This window comes from Nyctereutes procyonoides, unplaced genomic scaffold, assembly GCF_905146905.1.
Source record: "Nyctereutes procyonoides isolate TBG_1078 unplaced genomic scaffold, NYPRO_anot_genome, whole genome shotgun sequence".
Taxonomy (NCBI): domain Eukaryota; kingdom Metazoa; phylum Chordata; class Mammalia; order Carnivora; family Canidae; genus Nyctereutes; species Nyctereutes procyonoides.
In genome coordinates, this window is record NW_026575047.1 from 31,059,582 (window position 1) to 31,074,594 (window position 15,013).

General features: G+C 62.7%; 2 protein-coding genes across 2 annotated transcripts in view; both read left to right on the plus strand.

Annotated features, from left to right (window-relative positions):
- The first annotated feature begins 1,265 nt into the window (after nt 1-1,265).
- HGFAC (HGF activator) lies at nt 1,266-10,010 on the plus strand. The gene is made up of 14 exons (XM_055326855.1): nt 1,266-1,931; nt 2,512-2,674; nt 2,827-2,923; nt 3,188-3,267; nt 3,950-4,072; nt 4,180-4,311; nt 4,443-4,553; nt 4,650-4,824; nt 5,027-5,112; nt 5,848-6,103; nt 7,952-8,091; nt 8,564-8,704; nt 8,783-8,931; nt 9,750-10,010. Exons 1-14 carry the CDS (start codon nt 1,614-1,616, stop codon nt 9,930-9,932), a joined length of 2,154 nt encoding a protein of 717 aa, XP_055182830.1. The 5' UTR covers nt 1,266-1,613; the 3' UTR covers nt 9,933-10,010.
- A 4,420-nt stretch (nt 10,011-14,430) lies between these two features.
- DOK7 (docking protein 7) overlaps nt 14,431-15,013 on the plus strand; it is a 33,194-nt gene continuing 32,611 nt past the window's right edge. The window contains exon 1 of the mRNA XM_055326589.1: nt 14,431-14,629. The gene's annotated coding sequence lies outside the window, so the exon portion shown is untranslated. The remainder of the gene's footprint in view (nt 14,630-15,013) is intronic.

The window sequence follows — 15,013 nt, forward strand, 5'->3', positions numbered from 1 at the left end:
AGCCAACCTAACAGGGCTCACAGCCATGGTGCCCTAGAGGATGAGAGGAAGTGACCCTTCTCGATCAAGGCCCCTGGTCACATCCGCTTTGTGGCATGCCTGACAAGTCAGGGCAGGGTCCCCTTTTGGGGGTGGCCACCCATGAGGGCAGGGTTCAGCTGGGGGTCCCCGGCCGCGCGGCTCCCTGTGCTCTCCTGTCTGGGTTCTGGGGGCAGTGGGGACCCTGTGGTCTGCCTCATGTGGGGGATGGGGTACAGCAGGGCCTGGGCGGGGTTGGGCCCTGAGGCTGCGATTAGTGTGATCACAGAATGGCCGAAGCCTCGGCAAGAGGGGGCGTGTCAGGCCATGCTGTGGGGCAGGGCCACCGTGTGCTATTGATGGAGCAGGTCTGGTCGGCCTCCCATCAGGGCTGATGAGCAGAACCCCAACATCGAGTAGCTGAGCGCTGAGGGACCCCGTGCTGGGAGGGGCCTAACCTGCAAGTACTGGGCCAGGCCACTGAAGTGGTTCCGGATGCTTCTAGGGAGCCACCCCCAGTGAGCAGTGCTTTGGGTGGGGCCTTGGGAGGTGTTGGAAGGGGGGCACCCATCACCTACTGCACCCAGGACCCGTCGTGTCTCCTGGCACCCACCATGCTCCCCTACCTGCTCCCATGGTGTCCCCCATACCACACTTGATGCTCAGGCCCCTCCCCAACCCTGCACCCACGGACCAAGCTAGGTGGCCCCAGTTTCCATTCTCCTTTCTTTTGCACAGATGGCAAAACAAGGGCCTAGAGAGAGAGTGGTGTTGGGGGTGGGGTGCGCAGTGAGGTAGCTGCAGAGCCAGGCTGATCCCTTGACCAAAGTGAGGGCCAGCCTGTGGACAGCTGAGCTAATTCATGGGGAACCCTGGCAGCTCTGCCCACAGCCCCCAGTCATGCATTCCGGGACCCGTGGAGTTGGGGGTGGGCCTACTGTAATTGTGTCCTGACTCCAGGTCACAGATGGAAAGAGCATGCAGACCTGGGCAGGACTCTAAGCCAGGTTTCTGTGGCCCTTGGTGGGCCTGGGTCCCTGGGTGCCTGGCTGGGGCTCTTCTGGGGACCAGAGCTACCCAGAGACAGCGGGTCCCGGCCAGGGCTCAGGGTGTAGTGTGGGCAGCCCTGGACAGAGGTTGTCCAAGCTGTGAGGGGGGATGCCCAGGGCTGAGAGGGTCCGGGGGGGGGGGGGGGAAGCTTCCTGGAGGAGATGCCTAAGGGAGTCCTCCCAGGGGGGAGGGGACATTCCTGGGCAACCTGCTGACTTAGGGCAGGTGGACTGGCAGCTCTGGTGCTGCCCACCTCCCCAGCTGTATGCCCATGAGGGTGCCCACCCCAGGCTTATCCTGGGAGCAGCAGGGAAAGCACACCCTCCCCTGTGCCTGGCCTTTTCTGGCTATGGGGCTAGCACCCACCTTCCAGGCCTAGGAGGCTCAACATTCTTAGCCACTCAGGTTACCAATAGTTCACAGAGAGATAGTGGCCAGCCCTGTGGAGAGGTGGGGGCCGGAAGCTGGGGCCAGGAGTCCAAGCCCCCACTGGCTGTGTGTCCTGGGAGACTTCCTGGAGATGGCTTCTAAGCTGAGACCTGAGGATGTTGTCAGGTCCAAGGCCCGTGTGGCTGATGCCAGAGGGAGACACCTGGACCAGGCGGGGTGAGCTGGGCAGCAGACATGGGGGACATGTGGGCCCGGCACTGGAGGCGGCCAGAGTTAATCATTTCCAGGCGGCCTTGACCTCCCCCTGCCCTGGTGGCTGTTCTGGCCTCCTGCTGCCCCCTCACGCCAGCCCAGGAGGAGCCATGGGGCGCTGGGCCTGGGGTCCCAGCCTTTGCCCCCTGCCGGGAATGGCCCTGCTCCTGCTCCTGCTGCTGCTGCTGGTGCCTCACGGGGCTCAGCCCCAGGCTGGTGGGGTGAGCACTGACCCCATGGCGCTGTGACCATGGGCTCCCTGTGCCCACTCTGGGGTGGGGGCCCGGGGCCAGGGAGGGCTGTGGAGTAGGAGGGGGACCCAACATGGTGAAAGCTGGCTTCCTGGCCTTTGGTGGGTGAGGTGGGGTGCTGTGCTGGCCTGGGGGACAAGAGGTTTGGGGGTCTGACCTGGGCCCCCACTTGGGGGCATGAGGGCCACTCCCCTCCCTTTGGGCCGCTCTTGGGTCCCATTGTTTGGGTCGCAGGGGGACCTCTGAGGGCCTCAGCTGCTCTCGTCCACCCTAAGAACAGATCACCAGGATTTGAGCTAGAAGGCAGGGGTACCCCAGCCTGGGCAGACACGCAGCCCAACCTATCTAACCCTGTGGGCTCGGCAGGAGGCCTTGGGACAGCCAGTGGCTAGAGGCCCCTGGGTTTCCACTCTAAGATCTACGGGCCCTGGTATGGAAACTGAAGCTGGGGACTGTGACCAGCCCAGCCAGCGGGGCCTGAGCATGGGGGCGGGGGGGGGGGGGGCCCGTCCCACCCTGACACCATCACAGCCCTCTTGGCTCCTCCTAGAACCTTACAGAACCCCCAGAACCTAACGCCACAGTGACCCCTGGGACCCCCATGATCCCTGTGACCCCAGCCACGAGTGCTCCAGAGGCACAGGGACCCCGTGGTAGGGGGCTCACCCCCCCACCCAGGGCAGCTCCCTCCAGCAGCAGCCCTGGGGACCCAGGTGGGTCAGGAGAGCTTCCTGGAGGCGGTGGGCTACACCTGGATGGGCGGGTGGGGAGGAATGCAGGCGGCTGCTGGGGAGCCGGGTGTGCGATGTGGGGTCAAGAGGTGCCCAGCGCGGGAGCCCCTTGACCCTTCTCACCCCTCCTGCAGTGCTCACAGTGGATGGGCAGCCCTGCAGGTTCCCCTTCCGCTATGGCGGCCGCATGCTCCACGCCTGCACTTCAGAAGGAAGCGCCCACAGGAAGTGGTGGGTCCCGGGCTGGGGCAAGGCCCGCAAGCACAGACCATCGGCCTCCCCTCCTCCTGGTCCCCACGGTCCCTTGTCCACCCTGGAGACCCTCCTGCCCTCTGCCCTCCCTCCTCCAGCCTGAGCCTGGTATACTACAGGGAATGTGGGGGTGGGCGTGACAAGGGCAGAGCTCCAGAGCCATCAGCAGTCGAGGTGCCCTGTGAGAGTCGGGCCGGGTGGGCAGGTCTCTGGTCTGGGCCCCACACGATTCATCACCCCCAGGTGTGCCACCACTCACAACTATGACCGCGACAGGGCCTGGGGCTACTGTGTGCAGGCTCCGGTGTCCAGGGAGGGCCCAGGTGGGTGCCCAGGGGAGGGGGGGGATGTGCTGGATGGGGGAGGGGTGTGTGCTGGGGGGCATTGAGCCCAGGCTAGGAGCCAGCTGGGCCTGGGGCAGGAGCGAGTCTAAGGGAGCACTTATGGGAGTGGGAGCCAAGGGGACAGGGGTCCCTGCTTGGAGTGCAGGAGGGGACTTTGGGGTTGACCCTACACACTGCAGCCCTGGGGGCCCCCTCCCAGGCAGGACCCTGCCCTCTCCTGGAGCCACAGGGCTGCCTGGGTCATTGCTGGGGCCAAGGCGCCCCCTGGTGGTCAGGCTGGGCCCTGTAGCTGCATGGGAAGAGCCCTGGACAGAGATGAGGGCCCGCAGAGTGAGGTGTGGACAGCTCTACCTACTGAGGGTCCCAGGGAACACAGGAGGGAACCGTGCTCCCCGATGGGGACAGGGCTTCCGGGGTGTCTGGTACCAAGCCAGAGGCCTGCTTGCCCAGGGTCTGAGTGCTGGGCAGGGGGTGCTGGGAGGAGAAGGAAGGCCTGTACCCCTCCCTAGGACACATGCACCCCAAGGAACCAAGAAGGGGCGGCTTGAAGGCAGCAGGTCTGATGGAGGCTCCGCAGGGCCTCGACAAGCAGACAGGGCTTGGGGGAGACATGCCGGTGGGCCGGGCTCTCTCACACCTGCCCCCTCCTGGATATCCCCAGCTGCCCTGGACTCCTGTGCCTCCAGCCCCTGCCTCAACGGGGGCTCATGCTCCCACACCCAGGACCCCGGGTCCTACCACTGCACCTGCCCCATGGCCTTCACAGGCAGGAACTGCGACACAGGTGAGCAGGGCGGCTGGGGCTCCTGGGGCCGGGCTGGGGCCTGGGAACAGGGGCACGGGAGACACTTGCCCCAGTGCAGCAGTACACAGGACACTTGTGACCCCCAGAAAAATGCTTTGATGAGACACGCTATGAGCACCTGGAGGCAGGCGATCGCTGGGCCCGAGTGAGCCAGGGCCAAGTGGAACAGTGTGAGTGTGCTGGGGGCCAGATCCGCTGCGAGGGCACCCGCCACACAGGTAGGCCATGGCCAGGGGAGGGCTTCCTGGGGTCCCCCAGCCGCAGGCAGCAGGTTGAAAGGCCCCGACCCCACTCTCCTACGGCTGACACCCTCAAAGCCTGAGGCCTAGCTTCTGAGCCCTCTCCCCAGCTTGCCTGAGCAGTCCGTGCCTGAACGGGGGCACCTGCCACCTGATCGTGGCCACTGGGACCACCGTGTGCTCCTGCCCGCCGGGCCATGCTGGGCGACTCTGCAACATTGGTGAGTGGGTCAGCCTCTGGGCCCTGTGCCCTGGGGCCGGTGTCAAGGTGGACGCAGTGTTGGACGCAGCCTCACTGCGCACCACGCTGCCCACAGTGCCCAGCCAGCGCTGCTTCGTGGGGAATGGCACCGAGTATCGAGGCGTGGCCAGCACGGCGGCCTCGGGGCTCAGCTGTCTGGCCTGGAACTCTGACCTGCTCTACCAGGAGCTGCACGTGGATTCGGTGGGCGCCGCGGCCCTGCTCGGCCTGGGCCCCCACGCCTACTGCCGGTCAGCACTGGCCGGGCCTACCCCAGGCCACCTCACCCAGGGTGGGCAGGGTCTGTCCTGGGGCCAGAGGTCAAGGCCACTATGTCCATCTGCAGCAAAACGAATGAAACGCTGCTGGGGAGGGGGGCATATCAGGAGTGCCGCCCCGCTGGGTTCTCCCCTTCCCCCCACCCCGGCCCACCCTCCTCTCCCTGCGCTCCAGGAACCCTGACAAGGACGAGAGGCCCTGGTGCTACGTGGTCAAGGACAGTGCGCTCTCCTGGGAGTACTGCCGCCTGGTGGCCTGCGGTGCGCAAAGTGTGCAGCAGGGGGCGGCTCTGTCCCCGCTCCCATGGGGGTCCCTGCACTTCTCCCTGGGCCCTCCCTGCTCCATCCATGCCTGGCCTCCCCTCTTTGGAGGACCACTGCTCCATCTGAAAGATGAGGAAACAGGCTCACTGAGGCAGGGCTAATGCAAGGGCATGCAATGCCTTGGCACCAGGGGTCAGAGCAGGCTAGCCAGTCACCAGGTCTTCTGGGGGGCTCCCACCCAGCCTGAGCACAGCCTGATGGTTCCCAGAGGCAGGAAAGTGCTGGTTAGGGGTGAGTAATGGGGGTGGGAGGTCCAGCAGGTACCCCCGGAGTTGGACCCTGTGAGTGGCCAGCTCCACGAGGCCAGCCAGCCCTTTGGCCCTGGTGCCCCCTGGGCCACCTGACCAGCCAGGACTCTGAGGTCCCAGGCTGCTGAGAGGGACAGGAACATCTGCCAGGTATGCCACACCACCTGGGTTCCCACAAAGCCTTGTGATTGATTGGGTCTCGTTCTCCCCATCGTACAGAAGAGGAACCGGGCACAGAGTAGACCGTGTGCCTGTGAGGGCAGAGCTGGAGCTGAGCCCTGGGTCCTTTGCCAGAGGAGCTGCCTGGGGTGGGGCAGAAGCCGGGTGAACCTCCTGGGGGCTTGAGGATGGCAGCCAGGGCCCCTTCTGGGTGGGGGTGTGCAGAAGGGGCCCTGGAGGTTGACCCAGTGACTTGTGCTCCCAGAATCCCTGGCCAGAATTCCATCTCTGACCACTGCGGTCCTGCTGAGCCAGGCTGAGCCTGCCCCAGTGGGGCGCCAGACCTGTGGCAAGAGGCACAAGAAAAGGACCTTCCTACGGCCACGCATCATCGGTGGTTCATCTTCTCTGCCTGGCTCCCACCCCTGGCTGGCCGCCATCTATATCGGAGACAGCTTCTGTGCAGGGAGTCTTGTCCACACCTGCTGGGTGGTGTCCGCAGCGCACTGCTTCTCCAATAGGTGAGGGGCTCTCCCTACCACCTCCACGGCATGGTTCAACCCATCCACTGGTCTGCCTCCCACCTCCTCCCGCCCACCTGGCCATACACCCACCATCCACTCCACATCTTTGTGTCTGTCCCCTGACACCCTCTGCCTCCCCCCTAACTGCTCACCCATGCCCCACCCACCCCCCATCACCATCCTCCCACCCACCCAATCTGCCTGTCCTCACACTCTACAAGCCGGCTATCACCTTTGTCCCTACATGTCCCCACCTACCCATTTAACCCTCATCCTTGGTCCCTCATTTTCCTGTCGCCCCACTGACCATGGAGGGGCTCAGTGTTCAGCCTGGCTCTGGGCCTGGAAGCAGCAGAGACCAGCCCCACCCCTGCCCCGGGTCACCTTCCAATCCCTGCCCCAGGAGCCCACCAGTCCTGTTCTGGGGCGGGGCAGGGTGGCTCTCAGAGGAGCCATAGGGAAGGGTGATGGGCAGGACCTCATCTGAGAAGATCCCACCCCTCCCAGACCCCAGACTGCCCAGGTTGGGGTGTCCCCTCCTCCCCCTAAGCAGGCCCTGCCCATTCAGCGAGCTGAGCTTTCTGTGGGAAGTCAGGCCTGGTCTGGCAGCTAAGGGAGTGGGTGTCCGGGATGCAAGGCCCACCACCACGCACCCAGAAGGCCAGCCCCTCCTCCACTGTGATGAGCACAGGGTTCCCTGTCTGGGGTCCAGTGGGAGAGGATAGGCCTGACAGTGGCATCCCAGGGATCAGAGGCTGGGGTTTTGGCAGCGTGAGAGTCTGGCCTTGAGCCTCCGTTGGTCACCCAGGGACGACAGCATGGGTGGGGGCAGTGGGTACCAGGCCTGCCCTGTGCGGAGCCAAGACCTGTAGCAGGCTCCCCACGGGGCCTGGGAAATGGGACCTTTGAGGCCTCCCCAGTACAGAGATGGGTGGGGGCTTAAGAGGCTGGGGGAGGGGGCAGGCACCCAGTCCTCACGTCCAGGGCGGGGCTGGGGGGTCAGGCAGGGGAGCTGGAGGTGAACAGGTGGACTCCCAGGTGGCCCCCCAGGAGGGGCATGGGGCTCCCTGCCCTGCCCCACACTCAGGCAGCCTTTCAGTCAGCTGGGTCCTCCCCCTGTCCCTGGAGTGTGCTGGCCGTCCCCCTGAGAGCCACCTGAGCGAGACCCATGAGTTGCCAGCTCTGGGCCTGGCTTTGGGCTGCTCACTACATCCAGAGGCCAGGCACCAAACCCACTGTGTGCTGAGCTGGCTGGTGCCCATGGGGGTAGCAGCCCATTCTCCAGAAGGCCCTCAGGCCTGGGAGGTCCCATTGTGGCCTGGAGCTGGAATCCAGGGAAGGAGGGCCAAGCCAGGGTGGGCTTCTGTTGAGACCCAGGGTGGGGATGGGGGCCGGGGCGGCCCAGGTCTTGTGCCCAGCAGGCATGAGGGGCTGTCTGTGGGGGACCGGGCTACATAGTTGCTGGGTCAGGCCCGCCAGGCAGGGCTAGGGTCTCCACCCACTCAGGCCCCAATCAGCCAGGACCCCACCTGCATGAGGCCCCCAGAGGTGACTAAAGGGGGGCATTAGAGATGGCACTGGCCAGGACTGTGCATGGGGCCATAGCCCACCACTCCCTGTCCCCTGCCCAGGCCTCTCCCCAGGGCTGCAGGGGGCCTGCGCAGCCTTGCAGCCTTGCCCTCCTGGGGCTATCTCCTATCTCCGAGAAGCTAGAGCCACCGGAAGGAAAGTGGGGGGTGAGGGGAGGAGTCTGAGAGTGGGACCTGGGGGTGGGGCTGGGGAGGACTTGAGGTGGGGGGCCTGAGGAGCGGGCCCAGTCCTGCCTCCACCAGCCTCCCTGCACAGCCCCCGCAGGGACAGTGTTGTAGTGGTCCTAGGCCAACACTTCTTCAACCAAACAACGGATGTAACACAGACGTTTGGCATCGAGAAGTATATCCCGTACCCCATGTACTCAGTGTTCAACCCCAGTGACCATGACCTGGGTAAGGCTTAGACATGTTGGGGTGCCACAGGGCCAGGGATGTGTGTGCACTTTGCACACTCCAGGCCGGAGCCAGGAGAGAGGCTGTGTGTCTGTGTGTGGGGTGGGTAGGCACCAGGCAGAGAGGGGAGGGGAGGGATGGGGAAGGAGAGATAGAGGGGTGAGGGAGAGGGGAAGGGAGGACAGGGGCAGGAGGAGGGGAGAAGGGAAGGGGTGGGAGAGGGGAGGAGAGGGGAGGGGAGGAGCAGGAAAGGAGAGATAGAGGGGTGGGGGAGGGGAGGGGAGGAGAGTCTAGTGTAGGGCAGCAAGGGAACCTGGTAAGGCTGAGTGGCGCCCTGTGAGGAAGACCTGGCTGGCCAGTCCTGCTCCGACCTGGGTCTCCCAGGCCACAGCCCCTCTGTCCCTGGCGGCCACTCTCTGTCCAGCAGGGATCCCCATGCCCTGGGCTGACCTCTGCTCTCTCTCTTGCCCAGTCTTGATCCGGCTGAAGAAGAAGGGGGACCGCTGTGCCATCCGCTCCCAGTTTGTCCAGCCCATCTGCCTGCCTGAGCCCAGCAGCCCCTTCCCCGCTGGGCACAAGTGCCAGATTGCGGGCTGGGGCCACCAGGATGAGAGTGAGTCTGGTGGGGGTGCCAGGCCCAGGGCCGTGGTCACGGGGAGCCTTGCCCAGCCTGAGAGCACCTTGTCTGCAGATGTGAGTGGCTATTCCAGCTCCCTGCGGGAGGCGCTGGTCCCCCTGGTCGCAGACCACAAGTGCAGCAGCCCCGAGGTGTACGGAGCAGACATTAGCCCCAACATGCTGTGCGCAGGTTACTTCGACTGCAAGTCCGATGCCTGCCAGGTAAGCCAGGGCTGTCCCAGGTCTCAAGACCACCTGCCCGCCCCCTTCTGGGGGCTCAGGGCTACGAGGGATCATGACCTTCAGGGTCAGCCAGGGAGCCAGGGCAGGGAGTACCCCTGCCAGTCAGCGGTCTACACACCCAGGATGGGCACCCACATATTCCAGAGTCCATCCTGGCCACTGCCACCAAACTCCCCTGGCAGAGGAGAGGACTCCCTCTCACATGATGGGACGACTAGGTCCTGTAACTCTTCCAAGGTCACACAACTCAGAAATGGCAAGGGGGTTTGACACTGGACTACATGATACAACAAACACTTTGTGGGGGGGTAGGGAGTCAGGGATGGCTTTCTGGAGGAGGGGACATTTGCATTTATTTTGAGGGGTGAATAGGAGTTTGCCCGGCAGCTGGGGAGATTAGCCTGGGACATGAGGACCACCTGGTCCACGTAGGGTGTGTGCCAGTGAGTGGCTTGGGGAGCCAGATTGAGGAGCACATTCCTGGTCATGGAGCTGAGAGGAATCCACGGCATAGCTTCAGGAACTGGAGTGAATGGTCAGACCCTGGTGTCTAGGAGGCAGGGGGAAAAGTGGGGTAGCTCCTTTCCTCAGCAATACCTTGGTCATCTGTCCCCCAGGCTGTCAGGAAGTCTGCTTTGGGAGTTCCTGGGGGGTCCTCATGGTGGGGGGGTGCACTGAGACCCTTCTGGGGACATTTTCAGGGCCAGAGTGAGGGAGGCGGAGCAGGAGTGGGTGGTGGAGCTGGGCTATGGGGGAGCTGAGCCAGCGCCTGGCTCTGACCAGCAGCCCTGCCGCAGGGGGACTCAGGCGGGCCCCTGGCCTGTGAGAAGAACGGTGTGGCCTACCTGTACGGCATCATCAGTTGGGGTGACGGCTGTGGGAGGCTTAACAAACCTGGCGTCTATACCCGTGTAGCCAAGTACGTGGACTGGATCAAAGACCGGATATGGCCCTCTAAACGCTCTTCGGATCCCTCCTGAGACAGCACCCATCCTTGGGTGGGGCATCCTGCCTCTGCCTCCCCACCATTCCTAGACTCCTAATAATAAAGATGCTTCCAAGAACCCGGTTGACTCAGCCCCAACCTCTGTACCCGCTCCTCCCACCCCCACCACCTGCCAGGACCCAGTCCACAGGGCCCCAAGCCTCTGTGCCTGCCGCCTGCTACCCACAAGGCCCCTGACCCACATTTGTAGATGGTGTGGCCAGGGGTGCCAGGGCCAGTTCCCCACCTTCCCTTTCTCAGTGGAGAAGGCAGCCTGCACCCCCATAGGGAGGGTCTGGCCCCAAGGCTCAGGGGTCAGGACAGGGCACCTAGTCTGGACTCTCTCCAGAGCCGCAGCTGTGGTGAACCTACTTCCCTAGGCCCCTCACCCCCACCCTGGGCAGCTGGGGCTGGAGCCCAGGCACCCTGGCAGGGTCTGAGTCCAGCAGCGCATGGACCATGAAGACTTAAGCAGGTTGTTTGGAAATAGCTATGGGCCCTCGTCTTGCTTCGGGAAGGCACCCTGACTCAGCATGGCTTCCTAGAAGAAGGCCAGAGAGTCCCTCTCAAAGAAACCAGCAGGTCCAGGTGTCCGGGGAGTCGAGGGCAGTGGCCACTACTGGCGTGTATGTCCCAGAGCCATGCTGCTGCAGCCAGCTGCCCAGCACACCTAGGGGTGGAGTCCTAGATGCCTTTGAGAGCCCAGGAGTGGGCACAGGGAGCAGCAGCTGCAAAGGCCCTGGGGCAGCAGGGTGTGGCTTAATGAATCCAAATAAGGAACTCTGGCTGGATGCCAGAGAAGGCAGGGATGGAGGTGTGTGTGTGTGGGGGGGGGGCGCTGTGTGAGGTACTGGGTATGCCCCAGGGAGCCCTGATGGGGCTTCAGCAGGGTGGACTTGTGCAGCCAGGAAGAGAGGCCTGGGCGTGTGGGAGCGGGCAGAGAGGTGCCGTAGATAGCTCCCTGTGCCCAGCAGTGGGCGCCTTGGGGAGCTGGGAGGCTGGTCTCAGGGAGAGGCCCGAGACGGCCCCACATTCAGTGCATCCAGACCCACACCCACCCATCCCATTCTAGGAAGGGGACCCTCCTCCAACAGCTGCCTGGAGGGTGGGGGTTCTCTGCACAGTCTCCACCCACCTTCCTGCTCCTCCTCTACCCCAAGGCCTCCTTCTCTCCTGTCATCTCTACAGCCCCCTCTCTCTGAGGTGACAGGCCAAGGCTTTCTCTATGTCACTGTCCCCCCCACCTCGGAGCCCCCACCAATCCCTGCAGTCGGACCCTACCTGCCTCCAGCCCCTCTTCTGTCCTGCTCTGCCCCGCCCCCCCAGTCTGTGTTCTGGCCATTCTGGCCTCCTGTCCATGCAACCAACCAGAGCCCTTGCTCATACTGTTCCCACTGCTTCTGGAATGTTCTCTCCCATACCGCCCCTCCCCCTTCACTTGGCGGGGTCCAGGCCACTCCTGGAGGCCGTCCCATGAGGCCAGTCTAGCGGGGTCCCTCCTGGTCATTCTCTCCATTGGCACACATGCACATGTCACAGGGAACATGGGCTTTGCCCATGCCTCAGCTCTCAGCCCGCCTCAGCCCGACTACGTCTGGAAACTGGCCCCCGTAGAGCTGGAGCAAGGGCAGCTCTGTCCCCTGCCAGGGGGAGTCTGGCGCTCCGCCGCTCGGCGACATGGGACTGCCGGCTGCATCTGTTCCCTGTGCAGAGAGGATGACCACCCGGAGCCCCCTCCCTGGGGTTCTTGCACTAAGCTCTGGGTGGAGGCTCCCCTTCTGCTGGGACAGAGCCCCATCCTGGGGAGGACAGGCAGGTGAGGCAGGTGTGCAGGGTGACCTCGGTGGGCAGTCCCCATGCCCTGGAGCTGGCTGAGGACCTCTGGGGCCACCTGGGGTTGGTGCCACTGCCACGGGAGCGCCAGGACAGAGTGGCTCCCAGCAGCCCCACCCTGACCGCTGGGCCTGCTCCCCCGTGGCTGTGGGACTGGTAAAGGGGTGGCTGCCTGGCGCCAAGCCCACCTTCATGCCTGGAGCAAGGCCAGCATCTGCCTTCTGCCTCTGGGTTTATCTCTGCCTTCTCCACCCTGAGCTCTGCCCCAGGAGGCTGATCTCCACGGACAGCATCAAAGGGCCCCTGTGCCCTTGGGTTCTTTAGGACATCAGGGAGCCTCCGCAGCAGGTCAGAGAAGGGAGGAGGTGCGACTGGGACACTGGTTTCCCTGGCTCCCTCCATTTGGGGTCATCTCCCTGGAATAGGTGAAACTGTGTCCACCTAAAATTCAAATATTCAAGTCCTAACTCCCAGGACCTGAGAATGTGATCTTATTTGGAGGGAGGGGCGTTACGGAGGTGATCAAGTGGAGACGAGGTCGCTTGGGTGCCCTGATCCACTAGGACTGTGTCCCTAGAAGGAGGGGAAATGTGGACACAGACAGGCACGGCAGGTGGCAGGGCTGCAGGGGAACATGGCCATCAGCAAGCCAAGGGCAGAGGCCTGGGACAGGTGGTTGTCAGTCTTAGGAGTCCACCCTGCCCACATCTGGGTCTCAGCCCTTGGTCTCCAGGATACGCTCCAGTCTGAGCTGCTGTGTTCTGGCTCCCAGGTCCCTTCCCTGAGGTCACCGCTCCTCCCACAATGGGAAAGTCTCTCTCCTTCGGGGTTCCGTGACCTCTCCCTCGGGCCTAGAGGTGTAACCACTCCTCCTGCCCAGCCTGGGGGCCCCATCTTATCCCCAGGGGCTCCTCTCCAAGACCACCTCTCTGAATTGTCCTGATATTATATCCCTGTTGGGCCCCTGGCTGACCCACGCTCTCTCACTTTGTACAAGCTTTTTAGGATCTGCTTGTGTTTTGTTCAGGGTTTTACATTTATGTTTCTGAGTGAGGTTGGCCTTTCTTGCACTCCGTGAATGAGTTCAAGAGTATCCCTACTATTCCCTAGAGGACTCTGTATTATGCTGGGATGACCTGTCTTTGCAAGTTCAGTAGAACCCTCTATAAAATTCCCTGGGCCTGGTGTTTTCTTTCTAGGATGGCATTTAACAACTGGGTGGGTTCCTGAATAGTCATCGGACTCGACGAGAATTCTGTGTCTTCTGGGGCTGGTCCTGGGAAGTAGCACTTTTATGGATGATCTGAGCTTTCACAGTGGGCTGTGCACAGAGTTGCTGACGGCATTTCCCACCACTTCATGCCAGACATGCCAGCGTCCCCACATTCTGCCAGAGACCACTGCCTCGGGCCTCTGGGGCTGCTGTGGAGAGCCTACTTGCATCGGTGGTTCTTTCCTAAATACCTTTTCTTCCTCCATCTCTGCGACGTGCTGTGGGGTCCCCATGACACTGGTGCCGACGTAGGTTTCTTTCTTCCTCCCACCCTGCCTGCTGTCCCTGAGACTTCTCGCCTGGCTGGGAGGTGGCTGGTGCCCTTCCTGGTGATGACTGGGATCCAGCCTCCTTGTGTCTGGAGCTCCCCATGTCCCATGACACTTGGGGTCCACCCCTGACACTACGTCAGAACACTTTATGTCACAGCTGACCCTGAAGCCCGACAGCGATGCACTGAGCTCACCGTTCCGTGAGTTGGCACCTTGGCCTGCACTTGGCTGGCTGGTTCTTCCGGGCCAGGCTGGCTCCTTCCATCGCTGGAGGCATCAGTGGGCCTTGGGCTGTTCTCCTTCTGGGGGCCCAACTGGCTGTCGGCTGGGGCCACGTGTACTTCCTCATCCAGTGGGCTGGCCTGGGCTTGTTCATAGGGTGGAGGCCGGGCTCCAGAGCAGAGTGGCTGTGAACCCCTGATTGTGCTTCACTTGTCAGAGCCAGCCAGATTCCAGGCAGAGAGGCAGACTCTGTCTCAGTGGGAGGGGGATATGGCCTCATTTCCAGGGCTGTGGGAAGAGGGGACATTATCACAGCCATCTTTTCAAATGGTCACCCCATTCTCTATTGGCTAGGGCTGCCCCACTGGGGGGTGAAATTGATTTTCCCACTATTCTGGAGGCTGAAGTCCAAGATCAAGGTCCAGCAGGGCTGGTTTCTGGTGAGGCCTTCCCTCCAGACTGGAGACAGCTGTCTTCTCGTGTCCTTCCAGGGCCCTTGTCCATGTACACCCGAGAAAGGAGAGATGGCTGTATCTCCCCTTTACTTGTAAGGCCAAAGTGCTGTGGTATCAGGACCCCACCCTCATGACCTCATTTAGCCTTACTTGCCTTCTGTCTCCAAAGATAGCCATATGGAAGTGAGGGCTTCAACCCATGAGTTTGGGGGTCATGATTCAGCCTATGACACCTTCCTATACCGTGTGAAGTATGTGGGAGCTCCTGCCGGGCACCCTGGGATGGGTCTGGGAGTGGTGCTCATCCCTTCTGCCCACAGTCCTCTGGCCAGGCCTCCTTCCTGCAGCCCCACCTACCTGTGGGGTGCTGTGAAATGTGAGTGAGTGAGTGAGTGGGGTAGGTGGACATGGGGTGCAGTGTCTGCCACGGGCAGGTGGTATGTGTTTTTCTACAGCCACGCGGAGACCTGAAGGTCTGGATTAAGCAGCTGGCCCTGGTCCTGAGCATCCCTTTGTATGTGAAGCCAGGGTCATTTTCAGAGACCCTCAGCCACAGCCTCATACCCTGGCATCATAACAAGGCAAGAAGAGGATATTGACACCAGGAAATCATGTGAAGGTTCAAGTTCACTAGGTGGTGAGTGGCAGGTGCTGTGGCTGCAGAGCCACTGATGGGACAACGGTGCCCTCTGGCCACAGACTCTGGTAACAGTGGCAGTGTCCCTGGCCATGATGTCCAGCACCAGTACCCCTGACTGTCTGGTCAGTCAGGGGTGCAGCTGTCATTCATGGCCATGGGCTTCTTGGAAGATGCCAGCCATGTCCCGTGGCTGCGGAGTCCAGCTGTGTGGTGGTGCAGGGCCGGGGTGGCATCCGGTCTCAGGAACGTGGCTGTGCTTCCTCTCTGCCCTGCTTCCCAAAATTCCTGCTGGCTTTCCAGCCTCTCCTGGGTTCTACTAGAGGCCTCACATGCTTCCAGCACATTCCTTCCTCCTGCTTCAGTGGCCAGAGTCCGTTTCTG